The sequence below is a fragment of the Gymnogyps californianus genome, chromosome 3, assembly GCF_018139145.2.
Source record: "Gymnogyps californianus isolate 813 chromosome 3, ASM1813914v2, whole genome shotgun sequence".
In the NCBI taxonomy this organism is placed as follows: domain Eukaryota; kingdom Metazoa; phylum Chordata; class Aves; order Accipitriformes; family Cathartidae; genus Gymnogyps; species Gymnogyps californianus.
In genome coordinates, this window is record NC_059473.1 from 53,910,998 (window position 1) to 53,937,911 (window position 26,914).

Consider the following 26,914-nt stretch of genomic DNA (forward strand, 5'->3'; position numbering starts at 1 on the left):
TTTTTTCATGGAGGGTTCCCAGTCTTCCTTCTGGTTTTTGCTCCCAGAATGACACAGAACTATAAGTTTTTCTTAAGAAGTAAGGAAATCATTTTGTGCAGCAACACACCTATGAAAAGATCCATTTTAAAGAGAAACAGTGGTTTTAAGCAAATATTGCCCATTACCAGCCAGCTGATAAAAGGTGTTCATCTTGCCATCAACAGCCAGTCTCTGCTTGCTGCCATTTTATTAAGGAAATACTCATTCCTGAACAATCACTCCTCTAAATAATTCTCAATCAAATGCCCATTCCAAATGCCACATATGAATGGCAGAATGGTAAAGAAAAATTCAGAAAAAAGTCCAGATAAAACTCACAAGACTATCCAGACAGCATGCTAAGCTCCCCTTTAGCTTGTTGTGTCCTGTTGCCCGCTCCCTGTTTAGAAATTACTTGGTTAAATTACTAGCTCTTTTGAGCTGAACCTTCATTTCAGGTTTTCTTTTAAAGCATCGTGCAAGCCACAAGCTCCTGGTATGTGAATGAAAGCCAACTGCTTCCACGAAGCAGCAGCCAGTCTTTGCAGATTTGTCTCCTTCTGCCGTCTCACAACACTCGGCCCAACTCAGCTATGTACGTCCTACCAGGTTTTGAAAATGATTTTCAAAAATTTTTAAAATTTGCCATATTCACCAAGCTGACTAGAAGCACATTGAGCCATGCCTAATGCACTTCATATGTATAATGTGTACATATAAATTACTTGGTTTCCAGGGGAATGACACATCTGGTAACTGCCGCCCTGCAGAGCTCTGTGCCGATGTGATGTTACAAGCGGCAGGACTCTTGCTGTCGTCCCTTTCCTCCTCCTGCTGCCACGCGCACGCTGGCAGCCCAGCAGTGGCACTGCGCAGGCCCCATACAGCCCCGCACAGCCCCGCGACAGGCGAAATGATATTAACTTCTGAGATGGAAGTACATTAAGGGCTTTGTTGCCGCAAAAGCTCTCTTTTGCCCAGGGGGCATTACTGTTTAGGGGTTTTAGCAATACTATCAGGAAGCTATTGCATATCCATACCACTTCTCTAGCCATCAAAGTTTAGGGAAGCCAACTGGTTCTTCCTCAGCTGAGCCACAGGGCAGTTTGAAGAGCCTTGACATTACGTCTTAGTATGATTCAGACTGCCATTAGGGGAAAAAAAACCTTTTTTCAGATGTGTAACATCCAAAAGATTTCCTTTATCTTTTTTTGCAGGGATAAGGAATGGAAAGAACTTCACAACCCTGCTTTCCTCCATGAGGAGTATAACAAAGGCAAACAAGATGTAATGAAGGTGCCATGGAAGCCATTTCTTTCTAGTACAGATGAGTGCTAGGCATTACTCTGGGGGATTCAGTAATTTCTGAACTGTGAATATATTCTGTGTTTCATTAGAAATACATTGGTTTTCATCGAAAGTGAAATACACATATCAGTGTGATTTGCCCTTATTGGCTATCAAGAATTATTCTAATTGCTCTATAACCTAAAGCAATGTAAAATTCCACAATAAATCACCTACAAAATGTCATGCTGTTTAGACTATATGTATGAACTGTTCAAAATTACTAATTTATCAATAATGCTGACAACATATATCGTGGCTTTATAGAAAGAGGAGAAAACACTCAGAAAAGCTGGTGAATATTAATGATGCCTGCCATTTGAAAAATCGCTGACATAAAAATATTAATAGTTCACAAGTTTGCTAGTTTTCAGTCCTGTTTGCGGCCAAAATCATTCCCTCCCCCAATTTTATCCTATTTACAGAGATAATTTACCATTCATCAGCCATTACTTCAACAGTGTCATCCCAATGCAGACAGTATTTTGTGTCCCTCAGCCACTAAAGTACACAACAAACCTGGCAACATGCTGGCTAGTAGCCATTCATCAGATTTAACAGACCAGTCACTGTAGGTAGAAGTAATACTGGGAATTCAAACATTGATGACAGTCATGCAAAAATCTTTAATCTAAAAGCTCCATGATTTTTTCCTCTGGCAAAATTTACACCATCCGTTTAAATGCCAGATTTTGCTTGTTACTATGGCACTCACAAGAAATGTGATTAGAAATGAGTAGCTGAGATCCAGGAGTTCCCATTTCAAGCTCCTTTCGAGTGCTCAGGTGGTAGGTCACAGCAAGGGAACCAGAGCTGGGCTGACAACACAGCAATACTTAATTAATACTTAATACTCAGAAAAACAAAATGACTGAAAAGTGAGTTCCCGCGATCCAGTTCATCCACAGTATGACACAGGTACCACAGTTTGTGACTGCACTGCTGGCACGTCCTAACTGTATTTCTGTTCACAGTTCACGGGACTGAGATTTGTAGCTAACTCTCCGATAGCCTGGCTGAGGTTATCCCAGCCAGGTGGCATCCTGCCCATGCAAAATCACAAAACTTAGAAAAGTAGAATCAGTTTTCAAGTTTTTAGCCATGGTTAGGGAGGGCACAGTGTGGGGAGTTCATGAAAGGAGAAACTTTGTTTGGATGGGCAACATATGTGGAAGAGAAATGCATTTGTTACCCAATACAGAGATACATCCAAATTAAATAAATGTAAACAAGTAAGGACTTTAAAAACAGATAAAATTCTGACCTCATAATGTTTGTCTTCTCACTCTTGCTCCTATTTCCTCACACTCCTCTTAATTTTCAAGAACTTAAATAAAAAATTGCTTAAAAGTCACTTCTTACACTGATTTGAAACCCATTTTCTTCACAGCAGAGACTAGTAAAAGCATTTCACAGCTGCAGTTGAGGGTGATATAGGAAAAAAATGAAGATATACAAGGGACAAAAAATAGAATTAATCTTTAAACCATTCTATAAAAGATGATTCCCATTGGTAAGTAAAAAATGGCTCTAATTAAGACTAGTTAAGACTATAGCTCAGTATAATAAAACAATATTCAAATGAGTGGTCAAATGTCCTAGTTTATGGGATAAAAATATCACAAAATGTGTCTTAGAATATTTTCATTATTTAATGTATAAAATGGCCAGATAACTTTACAGTTAGAGCCCCAAGTACTGCAATCAAAGGCCAAACTCCTATTGATGTTAAGTATTTTTAATCAGGATTGTTTTACTAGAATATAATTGAAGACTTTTGTTCCGGAGCTCATTATTTCTTATTCTTTTCTCTAACACCCCAAGTATTCTTTAGGCACAGGGGACAGCTAGCTCTCAGCTTTTAATGTTAATTATGGTAATCTCTGGAGACATCATCACCTCTTCTCTTAATTCATAACGTAGGCACAAAGTATCAGTTCAGCTTTCTACTACAGTAGCATAGTTCACTGCACTCTAGGGTTTTTTTGTGACAGCTTCCTCTTTAAAACTTTTTTTATAATTCAGTAATAAAAAAATTACTTCAGAATTACACTTAAAGCAGAAGGGTATTTTATTTTGTAAATGAATTAAAACCAGTAAGTCAGAAGAGAAGTTAAAGAGTAAAAATAAATAAAAGTGCTCTCTCTTGTATTTTTTCCAGTCACATAATTCAAAGGTAATTCTGACTTCATACTGAACTGAGATGGACATTATTCATTAATACAGGCCAGGGATGGGATACAAGATCAAGATGAAGACACCTAGCCCTGGTTATCTACAAATAGGTGTCTTCAGGCACAGCAATGTTCAATGCATTGCCTAAGGACAGCTTCCCACTGACATCTGAGATGTCCTACAGCATCTGGAACAACTGGATGGGGCTCACAGATACAGCCAACAAGCTATAAGAAACCATGTTCCTGTAGTGCAGCAGCTGGAGGCCAGACAGTAAACTCTAGAGCATCTCCAATGACACTAGACATCAACATTCAAGCAACCAGACAGGATGTTTAATGTCTCATTACAAATCAATAGAGATCTCATCAGCATCGTCAGTGGAGTTTGGAGACCAATTCAATTCTTCAGTTCACTCTAAAATAGACACCTAATCGCCAGTGGGTTGAATTTCTGTATACAGACATACGAATTTACTGGTCTTAATCTCAAGCTGAGTCCTACCACAGATGTCTTTAAGTATATCTTTACATTCATCAATCCCAGCAGTGTATTAACATTCAAATAGCAATTACTGCGCCTCGTATGACCCAAATAAATTAACAGAAGTTACATTATTTCCCTTCTCCAGTGACTCTCACATAAAAATATACTCAACCGGCTTCTTGTTTTCCACCCCAATTAAAGATGCATGTCAATCAAGTAAATGTTCATTTTCTTCACAGGAGAATTACTACAGACAAAAGGAAACTACTCAGTGCTCATCAGCAAAATACTGCTTCAGTGCCTCCAGAAGGTAAACAAGAAGCATCTGGATTTTGCCCTGGATCATTCCTCATCCACTCACCTACCTACAGTAACATTTTAGTACAAATCAAGAGCACATATTTTATGTGACTCTCCTGATCATCCCCACTTAACACTTAACTTGCGTTACAACCTACATTACTATGGCAGTGTTGAAGGAAACCATCTTACCAACAAGCTACAAAGTATTTATAAAGACTACATCATAAATTAAGTTTAATTTGCAACCATCAAGAAACAAACAAACAAAAATAGTATTTCCAAGCACAAGAGTTTATTTTCTTTTTATCTTTTGCTTTATTTTGTCTTACGGAAAAAATTAGGGACATAAACACTGATGGTAGCAACACATTCCTCAACTTCACAAATTCTTGGATTATATCCAGTTACAGGAACATCCCACCTGCTCCACAAACATGAAATATCAATATTTAATGGCCTCAATATTTACGTGCAAAAAAGCTACCATAAAAACTGTACCTCACAAAATTCTTGTCAGGACCCACAGCTACTCTCATGTAGTGACTCCCCCGTTACATTCTTTTACATTTAAAGCTGACTGCGTATTGTCCTCTAAAATGTTTAGCAGCTGTAACAATACTTCATTTAGGTATTAGCTATCATTGTTGTGTCTGAGGAATTGACTTACAGAATCCAGTTTAGCTGCATTTTACAAGCAAAGCATGTAAAAAATATTTTTCTTTGTCAGATTTAGGAGATATGACCTACAAAAAGCACACACAATGAATAAAATCACAGTTATGAAGACAATAAGTTTGAAACATGTATTATTAAAAATTAGACACCATAGATGGCATCAAAGTGTATGTCCTAAAATGAACAGGTGGTGGTCATATATCATATTCAAATGAGTAGGCAAAAACTATGGGAACTCACTACTTATCAGGGGTGGATTCGGGAACCTAAAATTAGTCTGAAAATAAAAAACTGTAACTAGATGGCTTTTCCTCTTGGTGATATTCATTCCCATAGCACCTAATTCTGCCATCAAGCATCACTGTCTCCAACATATTACTTAAGGATTTTGTAATTTCAGGTGTCACTCCCTCTCTTGCTCCTATGCAATGCCTTTCTTCTGAGAATTGCAGAGGTTTTTATATAAATAATAAGGTATATAACACCTATGAATTGGGAAATTCCACCTTTCACAGATGGAACTGAAACAGAGCTAACATGCCCCATATTTACAAATTTTCTGAAGTCATCTTCTCCCAGACAAGATTACAATAACTCTAATTTGCTTTGAAAATTACTGTGTCCTAAGTGAACTCTCCTGCAATTTGAAGGCATCTTATTGCAGTAATATCTAACACGAAAGAGAAAGGGACTGTTATTTTTTCCTGAATCAGATTTCAGTGATATGTGTCATTACATGTCCAAAACAAGTGAACACAAACGCCACGGAGGTATCAGTCATGACTCTGTAGCTGTGGGCAAGCTCCATTTCACACTTAAAAAAAATTAATTCAAATCCTCCTATGCTTAAAAAACACATCATATACTCTCCAACCTGAATGACTAACACGAAGTGAGTTCTCTAAATATAAGTTTAAACATAAATTCACTGATTTACGAGCAAATATATCTATACTGAACAAGAAAAATCTGATCCCTCAGAGCATTGCCATCAGCCTCAGCATTATTCAGAATGATTTTTGGCAACAGCAGGAAGCAGGCTCTTCTCATCGTGCTGCAGCCCATTTAAAGTTGAAGCACATGTTTTATGAAGAGACAAGGTGGTAGCGAAGCTCAGAGCAACTGTTTCTAATTGTTGTGATTAGACAGACGACATGTAAAATCAGTCCAAGGGCTCATGTGGGAGGCCATTTTGACAGAGATAAACTTTCCTCTCCAGCTAATTCATGCATGGTAATCCTATTAAGTGGAGCAACATAGAGAAGGGGCTCACATCAAAAGTTTTCATTGATAAATCACTTCTTTCCAGCCACCACCGTTCTGTAAGGATCCTACAGCTGGTGACAGGACTCAAAATTCATGCTCATAAAGCTCCCCATGGTACTGCTGCCTCCGTTACTGCATGGAAAAAACTAACCTTAGCTGGATAACTATAATCCAATCATACACTGAGCTTTTAACTGTACAGGCAGAGGGACTGGCTCTTTGCTTCTGTTTTGGGGGGTTTTTTTGTCATTTTTTTCTTTCTTTTTGGTGATAGTAATCTCCATAGTACTCTTCTAAATTAATAAATCCATTACAAAATAAAGGCATTTTCATCAACTTACTTCAGCTGCTCTGCCAAAAAAATAATCTTAATTAACCAGTATTTTTGGGCTGCTTTGTTATAACCAGCAGAATGGTGACTCTGCCCCCAGCTGTTAATAATTAAAAAGTCATTGAAGGCTGTATATCTTCAAAGTATTAAAAATAATTATGTAACAGGACTGTTATGGGGTATGCTCACTTAATATAGCTCAAAGAAATGAGATAAGAATTACTGAAGATGTACATATAAAGTTGCCTTGCAATGAAGGTGTGTGTGTGAGAGGGGAACAGAGGAGGAGATCCGCATCTGGAAAAGACTACACAACTCAGAAAATTTTCTTCAAATATTCTTTAGTGGAATCTGCAGCTTTTTACCTAATCTTGGAAACATACAGTCACGCAGATAAGGCAGTATTAAATGGATCACCGCTGCCTCTGGAAGGGAAGATAAGTTAGCTTTTGGTACTTAGATATTTGCTTTCTGACAGCTGTTCTTCTTTCTCACAAACTTCCTCTGCCAAGCAAAGATTATTTGGGATTGACAAGTCCGTGCTTTGGAATAAACAAGATCTTTTCTCTGATAGGGTGTTGGAAACGGATGCTTAAGATACAGATAACAGTATATTCTCTCAGGTGTATTATATAGCTTGAGGGGGTCTAAGGGAAAAGGTACCAAGCCACGCGAATACCTACATGCCTAACTGTTTACGAATCCGTACTATTCCAAAAGATACCAAGAGAAGGAAATCTTTCCCTCATACACTGCAACTCTGACAAGAAAAAGACAATTCCGCTTCCTACCCTGTGGGAGGGTGGAGACAGAAGAGTAGAAAGAGGAGACAAGTTGGTGAGGTTGGTGTAGCTGAAACGGTAATCTGGAGAAATTCACACGAAGCGATGCCAAGACCTAATGAAAGTACGAGGTGGTTTGATTTCTTCAAAAAAATACATATCCCTTTGGGATCACTAACTGCTCTGTAACCAACACCAGCTGCACGTGGCATATCAGGGCTGCCAGCATTCATACAACCATTATCAATCAACAAACTTGCTGCCACATCCACGACTGGAGATGGGGAAAAAGTGACAAATGGTCCCAAATTCCTCAGCGCCACTTTGTTAACCTCCAGTGCTAAGGCTGCTGCTCTAAATACAGCCTGTGCTTTATCTGCAGCCCTAAAGGGTGGGTGCCCTCTTCTCTTTAAGTTTTACTGTCTCCTAATTCAGGCCAGGATGCTTCAACGGTGAGGCAGTGGATTCAAGTGAACACCACAGAAGTGCAAACATTTTAAGACCTGTCTAAGTTTTGGTATTTTTTTAAATGCATGCACAGAGGCAGAAGTCATCTGTAACAGCTGTCACTAACTGCAGTTGCTGCCGCACATGAGCGATAATGTGACACCCTAAAGTTCTGATGCTGGAATATACTCTTTTTGTTTCCCAGGAGACGTTCTTCAGCAAAATAATCCCAAACCAAACACATTACATACATGCGTATTTACATGTGTATGTGGACAAGCATTTGAAAATGACAGTTCCTCATAAATTTATCCAGAAATTACCACTAGTCGGTTTCAGATGTGATGCAGCTTAACACACCTGTACAGGCTGCAGGTATCCTTGAAGTCAGAATCTCCCCTTTTTATTGCCAAAAGTGACATTTAATTGCAAAGAGGTGTTGAATCTTTGTTAAATTTTACTGTTACATACATACTACCATTCACCACTTCAAATTCAAAGTTTGCTGACATTGTGTCTGTACAGATTTTCTCTTTGAATACTTGACACCAGCCAAGCCCTGCACTTTTCTTTTACCTGGAGTAATGGATAGCTTGATGTCCTGCAATATTAAAATAGAAGTCAGTTGTATGTTTCATCTCATCAGTATGTCCAGAGACTTCAATCCAGTGTGCTATTGGGAGGCAGTAAACTCCATCTACTATGTTGCTCTGGTTGTAAACACAACTTCGATCATGATGGGGCCCATTACCTAGAATAGAAGAAAGAACAATTGCAGGCTGTGTATCCGGAAAATCTTCCGAAATATTTACAGGAGATGTGAACTGAGTATTTAAGGCCAGGAGTGGTGTTTGCTGCCTGTTCAAACTGCATTTCTCCTAACACATTATTAAAACCTGAAATAGTTGTAACAGAAGCACTGCCACAAGGCAAATGTTCAGCATTAAAACAAATTTTTGCAAATTATTAAAAAAAAAAAATTAAAGCTGTATAAGACTCCCAAATCAGCAACCATGGCACTTAAAATTTCAAGAATAATTAATTTCATTTAAGTTCCTCATTTGATGTCCGATAATACGTGACCTCAGCGTCTAACGTTTCTGCTGTGTGACCTCCCTCTGGGGGGTCCGGCTTGCTGTGGCCTAAGGTCTAGCTCTGCCACGGCACAGCAGCGTCACCTTGCCTCAGGCTTACTTCTAAGGAAATTGCCAAGCTACCAGAAAGACCTCGGAGAAGGCGCAGAGTACGGCCATGCAAGATCAGAAAGGTAAAACCACAAACAAAGGTAGGACTGGTGACACTGGATTTGTTACCAGCTTAAGGATTCAAAAGGAAAAACACCAACGTGGAAAGGCATCAAATCCCAAAGAAGAAAAGCAAGCAGGTGGCAGACAGCAACCCGGCAGCAATGAAGACCTGTTTCAGGGAGCAGAGAAGGGTGGTCCTCCTCCACCTCATTCACAGCTGCCTGGGCAGCAAAGACTCTACAGGTGTCCTGGCAGGGACAGGATGCATAGCGATGCCCAGCCTAGGAGCTCATTAAAACCTACCTGTCTTTTATGTTTGCTAACTGATAAATTACAGTTATTGTCATTTACTCTAACTTACTGTAATTTACTGTAACTTATAGAGTCTGTTCATACACAGTAAAAGTTGCCCAAAGTGACCCAGAGAGAGACAGTCACATCTGCAATGGCGAGTGATCACAATTACCTAAAATGGCCTTGTCTAAAGTTAGAATTTTTTCTTATGGTTTTCCACTATCCAATATCCATTACCCCTTCTTCTTCTCTTACAGCAATAGTGTAAGCTTTAGTACAGAAAACCAGTTTTTAATACCATGTCAGAGTAAGCAACTTGAATTGAACCAGGTCGTGTCATCAATCAAAAGGTTATCTAGCCTCCAAAAATACAGTACATGTATATTCTCCCCCCACCCCATTTTTACATACTTATTGTAATACTAATTGCCATGTAGGAATTACTGTGCAGATTAGAAGTGACCCAGTCTGTGGCTTGCTTTTAATGTAAGCCTGTTACACTTATACATTATTAATGATGTTAGAACATTTCTGAGTAAAATTATGCCCAAAGGAATATCATCAATTTCACACTGCACGTAAATGCATGACCAGCTTCCAAGCACCACATTTAGGGAAATTTGCTAGAGATGCAAGAGCATTTTGGGAGATGTATTAATGCAATGATTAGAGAATAAGACTAATATTTAATACTAAAGCTCAAACAATCTCCTTATTTCCAGATGACATGCAGCACGTTTTATCATAATTGTGAAATATTGTTATTTACCAAAAAGAAAAAGAAAATACTAAGCAGAAAACTATTTTCTCTTTCTATAATGCTGAACCATTATGAATCATATGCAATGGTAGGACACAGCATTTGACAAATAAGGTGAGCAAGATCAGTATATAGCTCCTGAAGCTGCAAATCTCACCACTATATTTTTATCTCACATTTCTTATTGTTTACACATTCTTACCACTTGTAAACAATATTTGACGACAGCAGTATAGATCGACAAATACAACAGCGTAACAAAACCTATGGATGTTTATGACACTTAAATGACTTCAGGTATTCGGCAAAATCTTTACAACGACAAACACCACATTTTGCCTTCCCATTTTACTCTCTGACAACCGTCTGTAGCGATGCACATCACCATGGCCCTGCCCTGCCATCACAAGGCTGTGTCTGATCCTGACCCCCACCCACCCACGGGCAGATGTCCTGTCCCAGCCTCAGCCCCATCCCCAGGGAGGTGCCCGATGCCCGGGGCTGGGACTGCCCTGGTGCCCCCGGCTGCCTGCTCCTGGCTGCCAGCCCCACGGGGTGTCCCTGCAAGCCCCCAGGCAGCCACCAGCCCTTACTGCACCCTGGCAGTTTTGAACCATGTTCTCAGGATCTCTGGCTCTTTTGCTACTCCCAGCCCTATTTTTCCTTGTACGCAGGTGCCCTTGTACCCACTCTGGCTCCCCCAAGGACTGCCCCTTCCATTGCTCACAGCTGTTCCTCCTCTCTCACCAGGGTTTCTGCAGGAATTTTTGCAATCACAATCTATGATCTCTCCCTCCTGCTTAATTTCTTCTTTCCTTGAGGTGTTAGTCAGTCCTACAAGACAACAAAGCCTCACTCTTCTTTGTCTTCATGACCTCAACTGCACCACTACATGCTTCCTACTTTCCCATTTCCAGCTGCTGCTGCTTGAGATGCATGTACTTCTGTCATTTGCCAGTTTTACTGTCCATCCTCCTCCTCCTGCTTTAATTCTGGGCTCTTTTTTTCCTTCCTTCTCTATCATCTGCCTTCTTAAATGGCAGTAACCTCCTTGCCTTGTAACCTTTTCACCTTCACCATCATTCATTCTCTCACCTAGCCTACAACTACACATGAAAGTGGGGCCAAGAGTAAATTGCCATGAGACGTTTGTTTCATTTGTTCCCTCAAACAGGTTTTGTCAAATCTCATTCTGAAAAGCTCCCTTCTCTAATCGTTATTTATCGCTGTTGATTTTTTTGCACTACTCAACCTCACCTCCCTGCTGTGGCCTACAGTTAAACAGGAATCTCAAAAGGTATGTTTCCATTTTGGCTGTAAAACTCAGGTAAACAATAACAGCTTGCATTCCTAATGGTTTTCATGAGAATTGCATAGCTCTTTACTACTCCTTACGTTATATACTGATCTATGAATTAACAACCCTCTTACTGAAATATGACGTCTGTGCAACAGAATGTATGTGAATATACATTCAACATATATTCATGTGCATATATATATATTCATGTGTTTGTTGAATGTAAATTCAACAAATACAGTGATATAATTTCAGACAGGAAGGGGAGAGTGCTACCATCTCCAAGAAATACTAATTTAGAGAACAGTATGATCACACTGAACTGTGTGCAGGAAGCTGAATTCTCTATTCCCCTTGCAAGAGTTATGAAAGAAGGCAATTACCACAAATGATCAGGATCTCACCACCCAGGTAATATTCAAGTGATACACAAGTGCTTCTCGCCACAGTTTGCTTCACAAAACGCATTTAACAAATAAGTTTCAAAAAAAGAGAAAATTGTTGTATCGGTTCACATCATGCTTCTGCTAGCACAGTTTGTCACAGGAAAACGGTAATATTTTGGATGCCATAAAACAACAATGCAAGGAAACAGTTTCAGAAGCAGAGCCAGGTGACAAGTTTGGAGGAGTAATGTAGAACTCATCGATAACTTAGAGCTGCTATAAAAGGGCTAAAGATTGAATTCTCTCAACTTTTATCTTCCAGAGTCATTTAATACAAAATAAAAGTCAGCCAATGAAACCAGCTTTAATTCAAGGTAACTTATCATAAATCATGTTTTAAATAGAAAACAATTAGCATCACTTACATGTTCTGTTATATATTTGCAGAATATATACAGCTAGGAAAATGGGCATGGCTTGAGTGACGAGCACAAATCATTAGCTGGATAACCCTCAGTTCTTCCTTTTCCACCCCTATCTTTCTAAACCTTTCCTCATGAGTTTCCTCTGTCTGAAGCAAGGTGCATCAACCTCATAGTATGAGGTACATCCAGGCAAAACATGCCTTAGTCTCATCTTAGCCCCTTTAGCTCTCCTGATGGAACAGACTCCTTGCATCTCCTCTGTGGTAGAGTTACGTGACTCCGACGGACTCAGACGAGCCAGCCCAAGACTTCTCACAAGCACTGGAAGAGCTCATGCCAAGAACAAAATAGCTTTCAGAGGCAGGATAAAAATCTGGCACACTAAGTGAAACATTTACTCTCCCCTCCCTCACCACAATAGGCCAAGCAAAGTCCTTTCTGGATCTGGATCCCTGGAGCATGGAGACTTTCCCATGCCCAGGACAGCGAGTTGCGCAGGGTGTTTAGCTACAGGCAGTTATCAACAGCACCACAGATCAAAGACTACCACCTTCCTTGCTCTCTCTCTAGTCCAGGGCTGTTGGTGTGGTTGGTTAGTTTGGGAGGAAACAGAGCACGTGATGAAGGCAGTGGGACCAAGCTCAGCAGAATCTGACGCTTGTCAGTGCATCAGAAACGTGTTGCTGCCCTTTCTAATTTCTTACCTTCTGCTCAGGCACCAGAGAGAAAAGATAGTGGCCAGTGCAGACATAAGTGCCGTGAGATTGCCTGTATGCAGAGTCTGGACATGCCTGCTCATGTGTGAAGCTGCTCATACCCACACCAACTTCCTACTCCACTGAAACCTTAAGTTTGTCTTACCACACAGGTCACCATTACCTGCTTTATCTGAAAGGCCACCGCACCTTTGGATTTTCTAAGCGACTTCGCTAAGAAGTCAGACGCAGCAGCCCTTCCCCACAGAAACTATGCTCAGCTTGATTGCTCACTTCTCAAATGCACAAAGCATTTCTTAAAGTTACCAAAACTGAAGGCCTCGTGCTGAAGTTTAGTTTCTGTACCTGAAGCTTGGAAAGGCCCCATCTACAAGCTGTGAAGGCTATCCTGACTGTGCTGGGCAACCCCGTGTCAGGGTGCCTCTACATCACTGGCTGGCATGGCACAAACAGAGAAGGTCCAGGGTTTAATTTGCTGCAATCCAGCATGCTTCCAGGACCACAAGTGCACATCACATCCTTACCAGCAACAAAGTGTGCACTGCTGGCCAGTCCCCGGCACATACCACTCACGCAGACATTGAACAGCCGGAGGACTTCACATCCCTTTTACAAGCTGGGTGCTCTAGACTTCACTCCATTAGGAGAGCAACAGCTTGAAACGTACAGTGCTGAGCACGAGGGCATACTGCAGAATCCCTAGGGGAGTTGCAAGGCAAATTCTCACCAAAAGGAACCCTTTGGTGCATAAACTGTTTATGTAAATACATCTGTCCCCTTACACTGACTAGTCTCCCCAAGCTTACCCGAACCTTGTACGAAGGCTTCAAGATACTTTGAATAAACTCCCCATGACTCCACCAGTCTCCAGCGTGGGAATTCATCACAACTCCCATGTAAACGCTTTGCTCAGGCACAGCAGTTGTGCGCCTCCTCACCAGGGTTTGCGAGACAAGAGCTCCGATCTCAGAACTCACACGTTGCTCACAGCACACACCACCAGACCACTGGGTAGGCTTCCAGGTACTTTTAATATGAACTAAACAATTATTTGGGTGAAATTCTAATTTTCTTTATAGTCAAGAAAACATTTTGCAGCCTCAAAGACTTGGGGGAATTTTAACAGCATTTCAACTTTTCTGTTCCTAGAGCCAGTAGTAAAGCAAAGAAAAATCAAATCTATTTTCCACTCACCTGTTCATCTTTGCAGAAAAGAAAACAAGCACAAATGCCCTTTGAGAAAGGGCAATACACAACAGCAAATACATGTTTTTACAGCTCAAACCACTTCTAAATTAGTATTTTTCTTCATCTTGTTTTTATTCATATTGTTCCAAGTAGCAAAACATTGGTTTAATTATTTATTTTTGGGAGGCAAATACACAATTATTTGAAAACATGTAAAATTCAACCATAAAAAAGGGTAAGTTATATATCTGAACAGTACTGATCCTCTTGTTAATCAATCATGTGGACTTTCCTAATTAAAGAACAAAAGAAATTTGGAAGAGTTTATTAGAAGATACAGGTCCTAGTTTAACTGATAGGGTAGCACTCTCTTTCCTTCAATAAGGTCCAGAATGATTTTATTTAAATTCCATCTTTGTGGCTCTTCACAGCAAAAATGCTTATCTGAAAGAGAAACACAAACATAAGTTTCTAGGCATTAAATTATAAAGTTTCTCATTGCTTTTGCAACCCACTTTTTGCTCTCTCTACTGTGGATGGTTGCGCAGTGGAATCCACTGATGCAGGGAACTGCTGGAGAGCAGCCCCGCTTACAGCTGAAGCCTCACAGGGCTCTTTCCCAACCTGCATGACTGCACTTATGGCTCCTGGTTTAATGCATATGAACGATGATCAAAGTGGCATATGAAGGAAGCTGGCTGCACAAACAACCAAACAAAATATTAAAACCGAAGATCTCCACGTAACTGATAAATCTCACTGGCAAAAGAGGGAGATAAGAACGAAACAAAGAAAAAACAGATGAAGAGACAGTAAGCAAAAAAAAGATGTCCAAAGATTAAGGACTGGAAGAAGATAAGCAGGGACCAGAAGAGGATCTTCTGAAGTTTGATCTAATCACATACAGTAACAGAATACAAACAAAAACCTTCAGTAACTATTTTATTACAGGTGTACTGAAGAGATGAAAAAAGTACAATCCAACAGTCTGCCAACAGCACAGACTCATCTTGACACAGTACAACTGCACAGATTGCATAATGTTCTGGAAGAGTCACACTGGTGAAATTATCAGCTTGATCTTAAAAGATAATGAACAAAATCTGGGTCAATGAAATTTCTCAGCACCATTAAGTGTAGTGAATAAAAAAAAACCATGAATGAACAAAAAAAATAAGATTGCCTCTTCCACTGTCTCCGCAGAGCTCTTTGCAGCAAAGCCACTTAGTGCACTGCTCAGCCACAGCTACCGGCTTGTTGCATACCTTGCTGGAAATTTTAATCTTTTTCTGTTTTTTCCTGTGTGAGGGAAGGGATGTAGAAACTCCAGGGCACAGCAGCAGCCATAGAGGTGCTGCGTATCTCATCCCTGCCTTAGCCAGACCCCACACCATAGGCGTATGACTTCCAAACCTCCAAACCCCAGCACGGTCAGCGTGTTTCTCAGTTCACTGCTACCTTTGAAAAACCACAGGGCTGCTTAGATGACCTCAGATATGCACATTAGCTTCAATGGCAACTAACAAATCCAAACAGTAGGCAGCCAGCCAATTTTCAGACCACCTACTTACAAATCTGTAAGAGCAAAGACTTACTTTTTTAATCTTTGTCATAAATTTTCCGTGAACCAGCAGGCTTTATATGTCAATTCAAGATTTTAAGTATGCCTAAATATTGTAAGTAATTACATTTGCAATATTAAATGAGGTAAAAATAAGGTAAATGAACATCTTGAGTTCATGCTTAGACATTCCCCTGGCAGAGTTTAATAACATCATAAGCACTATCAACACTCTGGGGGCAGAGGAATGGGGAGGGGTTGAGGAATAGAAGATTTTTTTTAAAAATAGTAATAGAACAACAGGAACTAAAGGAAACATACGGGAAGAAAAATCTCCGAAATGAAGGATTTAAAAGGTTAAGTATTTGCTAGCTTCCTTATCTTTCATACCAACATTACAACGAAGAAAAGCCTCAAGTCCTATTTTGGACACAATTCTGAGTGTGACCTGAATGTGCTACTGCATGCTGTCATCATCAGACATTACTCTAATTGAACTTCCTTCACTACACTTACAATATTCAAATTTACTTACCCTTTACACCAGATCCTGTCATGAAAGTCTCCCTGTCGCCTAAGTGTCTGAACAAAATTCAATCTCTGATGTCCTGAAATAGGACCTGTCTCAATGCCACCAAGGCTGAATTGCTACTGATTGTTAAAAAACAGAGGTAGGGGAGGCTGAATTCCCCTCACTGGAACTGCACGAGGTCAGGCGTTTTGGCACTTTGAGTCTGCCACAGGCTCTTAGACTGGAGTCCCACCTTCCCGAAGTCTCAGCAAAGCCCCTGAATAGCTGCCTTTTGTTTTTACACCTCTGACAAATAACACACTGGAATTCTGTATGTCACGTACTAACCTTTACTCGTATGCTTAATAAAAGTATACTTACTCTGCTTTTTAATGCTACCTCTTCCGCTGTCAATAAACAGTCTTCCCTTTAGATTCTGAAAACAGTAGATGAATTTATTGTATTACTTAAATATCTAATATTGCTATAAGACAAAACTGTTCATTTGCCACACCTAGTTCACTAACTCCTTCTTCATGACTGGTTTGATTTTCAGAAATGTTTCCTTGCATTTGCCAGCCCAAAAGAGATATCCAAAAAGCAGAAGACCATTTGTATCATACAGCACACGTTTGTTTTCTACCAGACTCAAAGCAGACTGTTTCAACTTCTCATTCGGTAGGGCTGATACATATAACCAAAGAAACAAGTTTTAAATCTACTAAAATCCACATTGAATTCGAGATTTTTTAGTCTATTAGTCTACTCCTAAGAGAATTCTTTTTATGGATTTTTTTTTAGTTATGCCAGAATTAGAACTAAATGGTTTACAAGAAAGCCCTCCTCAGCACTTAATGCTGTTAATCAACAAGCGTTTTTTCTTTTTTTTTTTTTTTTTTAAATTAGAGATGAGAAAATAATTTTCAAAGGCAACTTTCAAAAACATGTTTTATTTCTCTCTCTAGGTCTGCTTAGGCACAGGTGTTTCTCAGTGGGAGCTGCTACCGTACTACGAGTTTTTAATCAAATGCCCAGTCTAATGATGTAGATTAAGCCAGAGAAAAGCAACTAAAAGGGAATTCAGCTCATGTGACAAAGAGGTTCTTCTCAGACAGATGGTGGAAATAAGAATAAAGGAAATGCAGATGATAGAATAATGGCTGATGGCAACAAAATGTGTAATGTAACACAGTCTTCCTAACTGCTTTGAAACTCTCCATGGCATTGTACTGTATATTACTGTTTGTTACTTTCTACTGTACCAGAGAAGACTACTGAACCATAGGCAGGAAACAAGCTACATCAAAGTAGTAACCACGGCAAAATCTTAACCAAAGTATCACCCCAGGTACTTATCACTTCTCAGCACTTCTTGCCACTGAAAATAAATTCTTGACCCACATTGCACGCTGCTGTCACTTGGAAGTGAGAACAGGGAGTGAAGTGGGGGATGGGAAAAACGGTAAATACATGAAGTATTTGCACAAACAATGCATTTATTGTAACTTTACCATTAAAACCACGCATGTTTTAATTAGGCTGTCACAGCAGTCAGAGCTGGCCCCTGATCATCTCTGTGGGTAGGAAATGACACATACCTGCCAAATCCAGAGGAATGCATGTGTACATACTTATTTTTATTCTTCTAATTTTGCAGTTTCATGGGCAACTCTTCATTGTTTTATTGATCTCCAGTAGTCTGCTCAGTATAAGTTACTTAGTGCTGACACACAGATAGGAAGTAATGAAAAACTTGCTACCAATTAAGTATACCATAATCCGTGCTAAGTATATGTCTTGACAGGGTTGAAGAACAAAACACCAGGAGCTATTGCACTTTGTAAACAAAAGTTTCTCTCCATTCATTAAAGAGGTATTGGGTAGTAGATTTCAACGTTATCCACTTTTACTCATAAAGTTTCCTCACATCTGAAAAGGTGTTAAGGCATCTAGCATTGACCAGAAAGCAATAGCCTTGCACGAACAAAATGCATATTATGCACAATTATTCAACTGTCAACATCCAATTGTGTTTTATGTTCCTTCCTAGTCACTACCTACTTCAGAACAAGACTGGGATGGGGGAAGCAAGTAAAGCCCTGGATTATTCTCAAAATCGGAACAGACTGCACTAAATACTGATGAAATGTGCAAGTAGCTGCAAGAAACTAGGCAGTCACTGGCTATATACAGGTAAAATGGCGACACCCAGTGGGAACAATACTACATAAAATATCTGCATTAAAAGAGGTATGAAGAAATGTTACCCCCTCCAGGTTTTCTTTTCTTTTTTTAATAACAGAACGGCTCCCTAATTTGGGGATCTGTAGATTAGCTTTGGGAAAGAAAGAAAAAGAGATGCATCTCAGTTACAGAAAAATAATGTTGCATCCAACTGTACTTCTCCAGAATGGCCTCAAAGAATTTTTACATTGCTTTATCCTGCTATGGCTTAGCCCCAAATATTTTTTATTCTGTTACAATCTCTCCAACTTGAATGGCAACTAGGTATTAACCTTCCATACAGCCTTTAAAGAATCTCCCCCATTAAAATAAGAAATTATGCCCGTTTTGTTCCACAAAGTTGAGGTGAAGAAGTGAGTTGTTTTAGGCTTCAACAGACTGCCACTTTAAAAATGAAATTTTAATGTGCCTTACTATCACCAATGTTTTCAGCCAATCAAGTGCTTGACCCTTGAAAGCTATGAAAATATCAGAAGTAAAATTTGCTCACTTATTACAATATTATGAAAGCCTTTATTACTCCATAGAAGTACCAGTCTTTTTGAACTATTACCAGAAGTGTACATTGTCCAACAGATGGCTTAAACTGTAACTAACAAGCTCACAGGAGCACGAACTGGAAATGTTGGAAGGCGAACGTACCAAGCCACAGGCTGTGTAACCTGACTGTTTCTAAATTGAACTGTGTTGTATTGTTTGGTTTGGGTCCCCAAGAAACCACAGAGAACAGCAGCAGCAGGTAAGTGCAAACAAGACACCTCCTCTTCTCTCCTCCCCCCTCCCCGAAACTAGAGATGGTTTTCTTTGGAAGGAACAAAGCTCTGCTCACCTGTACAAATTACTAGAATGTAGGTTGATCGTGCTTGTCAGCTTTAACTGGCAATACTGTATCTGTCAAGCTTCAAGCAAGCACCAACTACATCAAACTGATGGTTATGTGAAAAGGGATCAACATTTTAGAATATAAGCTTATACTTTTTATATATATTTCTTCCCCTTCTCAAAATGTAAGGTATCAATAGACTGTATTCTATCATCTCAAAATACAGTTTGGGGCATACCCTTAGTAACTCCTCCGTCCTTTTATGGAACATGTATCTTCTATAGCACCTACAGTTCATTTAGACCAGACTAAAGGGGAAAAAAGGCATAGATGGGTGTTCAAGCATAAATTCACAAAAATAAATTCAAGCATAACTTTAATCTTGCATTTATTTAGTTTTGACAGTAGGCACAATACACTTTTACTTTCCAAGCTGGAAGACAGACATAAATAAACCCAGTTCTGAAGAACCTACATCAAAAACAAAGTACACAGAAAGACACATAGGATGCAGCTGGGAGTGGGGGAAAAAAAAAAAAAGGAAAAAGCTATATACACTCACTTGTTTTTTCTAACGGGTAAACCTATTCCCAGGTTCTAAAGCTCAACATAAACAATCTGTTCTCCACAGATACTGTAGCACAGTTAAAAACCCTCCTGGATAACAGGCCTTTCAGCTGAGCTCACAGCAGATAAGCAAAGTACCACCCTTGAAGAAACCTTACTTGGGCCAGAGCGCATACAGAAATCACGTGATTTGAGCCAGAAGAGCCCAACGGCTGTAAGTGACAGGCCCTGGATGCAGGCCGGCATCATCACCCTGGGACAGCAGAGGTAAGCATCTGACCCTTCAGGAGCACAAGAGAGTCTCCTCTCCCACCTCATCCTCCTAGAGAGGGGAACTAGTTCCCTCCAGACACAAGCAACAAGCCAGCAACCCTCCCGCAGGCCAAGCCTTGCCTGAAGGCTTCCTACCAGACCACATGGCAGAACCCAAAAGCCACAGAACACTGGCCCATGACTTTTGACTCTTCTAGCCCACAGAAACAAATACTCTCACTTTATCTTTCAGTTTCCCAATCGCATTGGAATGGCTGTAAGGATGAACTAAAGTTAAAACATATGACGCAACATGTACTGTATTATAAAAATAATATGCATTACTAGTGGAATTCTCATATGAAGTATACTAATAAAAAAATTGGGAGTAATTTTCCTAAATATGGCACATTATTTCACATGCAATATATGTAAAGATCTGTCATCCATAATTGGACAGGAGTTTCTCTGGTTACAGATGAATGCCTCAACTCATAAATTCAGAGCAAGTATCATTCTACACCTTCTTCTATCCCTCATGACCATGTCTTCAAAATTGCAGATGTTCTGTAACTGCCAAATGTCTCCCAAAGCACATTTTAATTCTAAACACATAGGATACTAAAGAGACAAAGCATAGCATTTGCTTATCACCAGAAGAAGTTTTGTTCTCTTTTTAAAAAAGGTAGTTGTCTTTTCAAACTGTGATTTTTACAAGAATAAACAGATGACAGCCAAAACTTTTGTTGATCTACAGTTGGAAAAAAAAAAAAATCATTAAAACACATGACATAAAAAAAGACTGCAAGATATTGCTTAATTATTGGATAGAAAAACATCCTTAAGCTCTCTTCATGTAATACATGAAGAACAATAAATTTCAGGGTTTAAGCAAATTTAGTTCTTTCCAGTAAATAACTTAGAAAAAAATGGTTGATATGAATGACTAATTAAAAAACCCCTCTACATTTGGATGCTATGCCCATTTGTTTTCTATCATTCTAGCTAAGCAACAAGCTCAAACCGCTGAGCATTCACAATGACAAGAACAAAATCCCACATAGGTTAATCCTAAAACTGCATCAGTAGCACTACTGCCAAAACAGAATATGTTTGTGACTCAACAGACTACATTTACTAAATGCGCTCCCAGGTATGGACAAATACCTTGAGATATCATTATTTCCAAACTAGACAGTAACCATCACCTTACAATTGCAGATTCTCTACAGACTGGAACACTCTATTATTATTTCTATATTCTGTGTGGTAAGGACCAATACGACTGGCACATTATGTACAACTTGGCACCTTCAAAAGAGACCCAATTCTGCTTCCTTTGACAGATGCAAAGATTTTTATTCCATAAATTCACTTTTCCTGCATTTCTGCAAAAGAAAAACATGGTTAAAACAGGCAGAATATACTACTTATTTTAGCTGCTAAATAAAACAATTACTATTACATGATGTAAATAGTACTTCATGATGTAAACTTCTGTGAATGTACTATTAACACGTAGTCTTTTATTAGTATAAAGTAGAAAAAACAAATGCAACAGTTATGACGACATGCACATTTTAGTCTATATGACAGAATGGCAGTTTAAAAGCGTGATATGTATTCTTAATATGGGTGAAGAGCAACTGCTCTACAATGTGTTATTTCGGTATATGGATTATAAAACTATTTTATAAGTTAAAAAAAAAACCCTCACAAATTACCTAGTCATCTGTCTTCCCTTCACCAAGTCCGATCCATTCCTCAGTGACAAGAGGTATATTTAGAGCTTTATGTGACTCAGCATACAATTGTATGAGTGTTCTCTTTTATTTAAGATACTTAAATATACGAGAACACCATGTGGAAACTGACTGAAGTTATTCAACATTTGACAACACAGAACAGGAGAAAATCAAGGTGGAAGTGCTACTGAAACAGCAAGAAGACTGGAAAAGCTGTGATAGAACTTTTTGCTGGGTTTTTTTCGTGAATTCCAAAGGTAAAATTTACCAGCCTGAAAATGCCATCATGACATTTCAGCTTTCTGAAATAAAGTAACAAATCACACCTTAACACTTAAGTAGGAAATTCTGAGTTCTTTAGTTCTGGGGAAAGAAAGAAAACAAAACATCAGGACAATGGATGCCTAAAGTAAGAAAAAAAATATTTAAACTGTTTCAAAGAACTTTTACCAACCCAGAAGAGCAGCTTCCTTCTCCGTTCACTCTCCTCCATCACACGGTTAAAAAAGGTTTTTGTTAGCGAGTGCTCATGTCATGTCACGACAGCCTAGAAGGTTCTATCTGCAAGCTTAACTCAGGCCTTCCCTGTATAGGAGGCGGCCGACGCCGCCGACGCCGACACCCGGCAGCATCAAGCTCAGGGTACGGCCCGTTTGACGGGGGACACTCCACCCGGCCCCCGGGCGATGCTCCGGGGCACTGGGCAAGAGGCGGAGCTGTCGGAGCCGCCAGCAGGACAAGCGATCCCTCCAGGAGAAGAGCTCCCACCGCTGCTCTGCCCCCGCAGAGCCGCCCCTCCAGGCCGACCCCCGACGGCCCTCAGCAGGCGCCGGGCCCGACCCGCTCCCACCGGCCTCACTGCAGCCCGCCGCCCAGGCGGCTGACCGCTCCCGCCCGCCCCAGCCCCACGGCGCGGCGACAACGACCGAGCGCGCGGACCCCCACCCGCCACCAACGGCAGCCCCGGCGCCTCGCGGGCCGCACCTCCCTCCAGCCAGGGCGGGCGGGGCAAAGGCGGCGGCCCCGCCCAGCCGCCGGCGCGCGGCCCGGGGAGCGCGGGCACGGCCCCGCGGCCCGAGCGCTGACGGGTGCGAAGGCACCGGGCCGCCGCCGCGCCCCCGTCCGTCCGTCCGTTACCTTCCCAGAGGAGGTCGCCGCCCTGCCGCCGGAGGAACTTGTACCAGAAGGGGCTGGCGGCGTCCTCGTCCGGCAGCACCACCTCCGCCAGCCACAGCGCGGGCTCCTGGGCTGGCAGCGGGGCGGTCGGCCGCGCCGGCTTCATGGGCACGGCGCGCTGCGGGTCCCACTGGCCCAGCTCCGGCCGCGAGCCGGCCACCAGGAGCACGCCGCCGCCCTCCGTCATCCGGGCCGGCAGCACCACGCCGAAACGGAACAGCATGGCGGGCAGCGGCGTCCGTCCCAGGCGAGCCTCCTCCGCTAGGCCGCGCCGCCGCCAGGGGGCCGCGCCTGGCCCGCACTTCCGGCTGGGGGCCGGGGCCGGGGCCGGGGGCAGGACGCCGCGCCCGGGACGCCGCCCCCCGCCCCTGCCGGCCCCGGCCGCCCGGTTCGCGGGGCGAGGCGGTAGCGGCCGGGCTTAGCGGCGGCCGGGCAGCGACTCCTTCCGTCAGGCCTTTGCCCGGTATGGTTTTTTTCGGTGCTTGCCTGCCCGCACGGACGTAGCTGAGGGGACTTCCCGCCCAAAATACCGGTCGGGAGTTAAAACAATACCTACCCCGGATAGCCGCCTAAAATTAGGACTGGAACGGAGAATTATCTCTGCAGGTAAATACTAGGTTTCCACGTTGCAAAAGGCTACACGTTATGTATACTGACTTTCGCAAGTGAGTATTATTACTTCGTGAAACGAAGCTACTGCAATTACTGCTGAGAGCCCAGACTTAATTTAGCGCAGCAAACGCATCATTAAATAACTGCCATACGTGCAGCATTACAAACAAGGTTTAGCCTCAAATAACACTTAGTGTCCATGATGTTTATATCTTCTCTAGAGACAGGCAGCCAGTCGTGGTGAGATCAGAAATGTGAAATACTGGGAGAGGTTAGAAAGCTTTTAAAAAATTTTGTAGCTCCCAACCGCATTCTGTTTTGCCCTTCTGGCTGTAATTTGGCAACTCCTACGTGTAGCAATGTGCAGGGCTTGCAAAGAATGACTGGGAAAGAGGATGCAATCCAACCATTTATAGGGCGGTCCTTGTCTGAATACACCCATTTCAGAAGCGTTTAAGGACAAACAGAGGAGTGGTAACTTTATTTAGGTCAACTTCTGGGAACAGGATGAAGGCCTTTCAATGAGTCAAAAGAAATCCTGCCTCAAAAGATGGCTGCTTGTTTCCTGTGTTCAGGGGTGATGATACACTGAAGTGTGTGTACTGCCAAACTTATTTTTAAGAGTGCTTTAGCTCATTTTCACTGATCCTCATTGAACTTGTGTGATATGCCACCACTTTTCCAGACATAACCAAAGCTAAGGGAATTCTGGCTGACCTCCATGCATTTCTGCTAGCACCAGCCCTCACTGTAGCACTGCTGCCTTTGTGGAACAGAGCATTACATTTTAATCTTTGCTTTTGCTCAACCTTACGGTCGAGTTACCCACAACCTATCTCATAATTGTCTTTCAAATATCTACCCCTTTACCATACACCTTCATTTTAGTATTACAGGCAATACAGAATGTAACAATGAACTTTAGAGGTTTGTCCCAAAGTTCAAGCTTGACAGTACCCCGAAAAGCACCCCAGCATATTGTGTCTATGTAAAACCATATGCTTCTGTTCGTTCCAGTCACAGTCCCAGCTGAGAAACTGCAGGATCCAACAATACATCTGATTGATTGATAGTTCCTGGCTGTTGTCTAAGCCTCAGTGTAAAGAGAAACCAGCAACACCTGTACCTTTAGACAAACCTTAACTTCTTTGTGCCTGTAAGTACCGAGTCCTCATCTTAGACCTGTAAGCCATGTGGAACAATAAAAAAAATTGTTCTTTAGACTCTGATCTGCAAAATAGTAGCTTTAAAAATAAATTCAGTCCATTTCTTCTCCAGGTTCTGCCTTAATCCATTTTGTGCCTGTCAATATTGGGTGTTAGATGAAGGTTAAAGATGACAGAAAGTGACAAACTTGACTTCCTGCTCTTTCCTCAAAAATCCTAGTTCAGATTAGGGTCATCATTAAGAGATCAAACACGAAAGGCTGAAAAACTGGATTTATTGCTGGATCCTGCAAGACTGGGATAAAAACTAGAGCTGGAGATTGGCTTGGGACTCAGAAATCCCATGGCTTGGGGATAGTGGGAATAGAAAGGCAATTTTTATTGATGAAATTGTGGACTGAGTGAGGGCTGTAGACAGGATAAAATGGATTCTCATTAGATCTGAGACTGGTGAGTTATAGGTACCGTAAGATTTGGGTTTAAGCTCAGAAGCAAAGGCAAATGTGTGTTTTTTCCATTGCTAGATTTGCATGGTCTATGGATTTGTCATCTAAACTGGAATTTTAGCTAGAGTAAAGGGAAGGGGGTGTGTGTGTGTGTGTGTGTGTGTTACATTTACTGTTATTGTTTGGGATTGCAGGAGTTGATGAAGTACTTCCACTATTGGGCCATTGCCATAGCCCTAAATTTAGTTTTAAGTGTCACCCTAAGCCTCCTAAGGAATTAACAATAAACTAGTTCCCTTTGCCAAAATAACCCCTTATCGTAGTACTGCCTGACCAGTGCTCTTTCTCTGCAGTCCTCAACACTGTTCTCAAACCTGAAAGCCTTCCCTATAATCCAGTCATCTTTTGCAGCCACAAAATTAAACATGACCATTTCCTTTTTTTTCCTATATTAAGTCCTCATTCTAACTTGGCAAGCCTTACAGGTCCCATCAAAAAGCTTTGGCATAAAGGGGCCAAAACCCTAATAATCAAGTTGCTTTTAACTGTCCCAGAAACTATTGTTAACTGTTCATTCCTGTGGGAACAAACCACCATCTTAATGGTCTGTCTGAATTGTAATAATAAACATTCGTGTCCTTAACACAAATCCTAAACATCCTGTTTAGGATCTAGCAATATACTTAACCTACAGCACCTACTGAGTGGAAGCCTCGATTTACCTCAAATCTAACAGTAAACTAGCAACACAGTGGCGCTTAGTGCCAAATTTAAAGCCTTCAGTTTATTGTCACTGGTACTGTCCCAGGCGTTTGTCAATGCTGACTGTGTTTCTAACTAAGTCAGAAAAATTGTATGAAAAAGATTATTTTTCCACAGCATTAGCATCCAAGAAGGGGCTCTAGAGATCGCAATCTCTGCAAGAATCAATTGCTTCATGGGATTTCTCCTAAATTGTACTGATAGGTCTAGCCGTATGTAATTTCCAGCTAATTAGCCTTTATGTCTGGGTTATTATCCAAAATTTGTACAGGTGGTGGAGATTTCACAGGAGGAATCACAGAGGCTGTGTACCAACTTAACACTGACAGTTAAGTCTTCAGTTTCTGCCTAATTACCGTAGCTAAAAGGCTTCTAAGGAAAAGTTTGAATGTCCAGAAATTGGAGCTGTGATTATATTTACATACATGTAAAACACTTTTAAAGGCATGTTCTGTTGCTGTGCACTAAACTTTTGCAGAATCACAAATCTAACTGTCTACATAGGGCCCTACTGAAATACTAATGCTGAGATTCTGTGTTCATACGAATCCCATTGCTGTGGATGATTCACCAGTCAGGAAAGATATGTTTATGGTTTTCTTATGCTACAGAAGTCCCTCTGAGTTCTTATACTGTCTCTTCCTGGCATAAAATTGTTCTGGTATTTTTGTGAGCTCAGAGTTTTGAACTGTTTGTTACATTCAGGAAACTTAGATAAAGTATTACTGGCTGAAATTATAATAAAGACACTAATTAAGAAGTTTGACAGTATACAGCAGTCCAAAATTCAACCTTCCAAGTAGAAAGTCATATTTTTCTTCACACTTTTCTTATTCAAAAAGTGTCTACTAGGTATAGAAATTGCACACAGTTATCTGAACAATGTGAACACTACTAAAA

At 41.0% G+C, this 26,914-nt stretch overlaps 1 protein-coding gene across 1 annotated transcript in view; it reads right to left on the reverse strand.

The window, feature by feature from the left end:
• The window catches only part of EPM2A (EPM2A glucan phosphatase, laforin), a 41,511-nt gene extending 18,260 nt beyond the window's left edge, over positions 1 to 23,251 (reverse strand). Inside the window, exons 1-2 of the mRNA XM_050894554.1 lie at positions 22,990 to 23,251; positions 8,410 to 8,584 (exon numbers count right to left, since the gene is read on the reverse strand). Coding sequence (XP_050750511.1) covers positions 8,410 to 8,584; positions 22,990 to 23,251 — 437 coding nt within the window. The remainder of the gene's footprint in view (positions 1 to 8,409; positions 8,585 to 22,989) is intronic.
• Between the last annotated feature and the right edge of the window lie 3,663 nt (positions 23,252 to 26,914).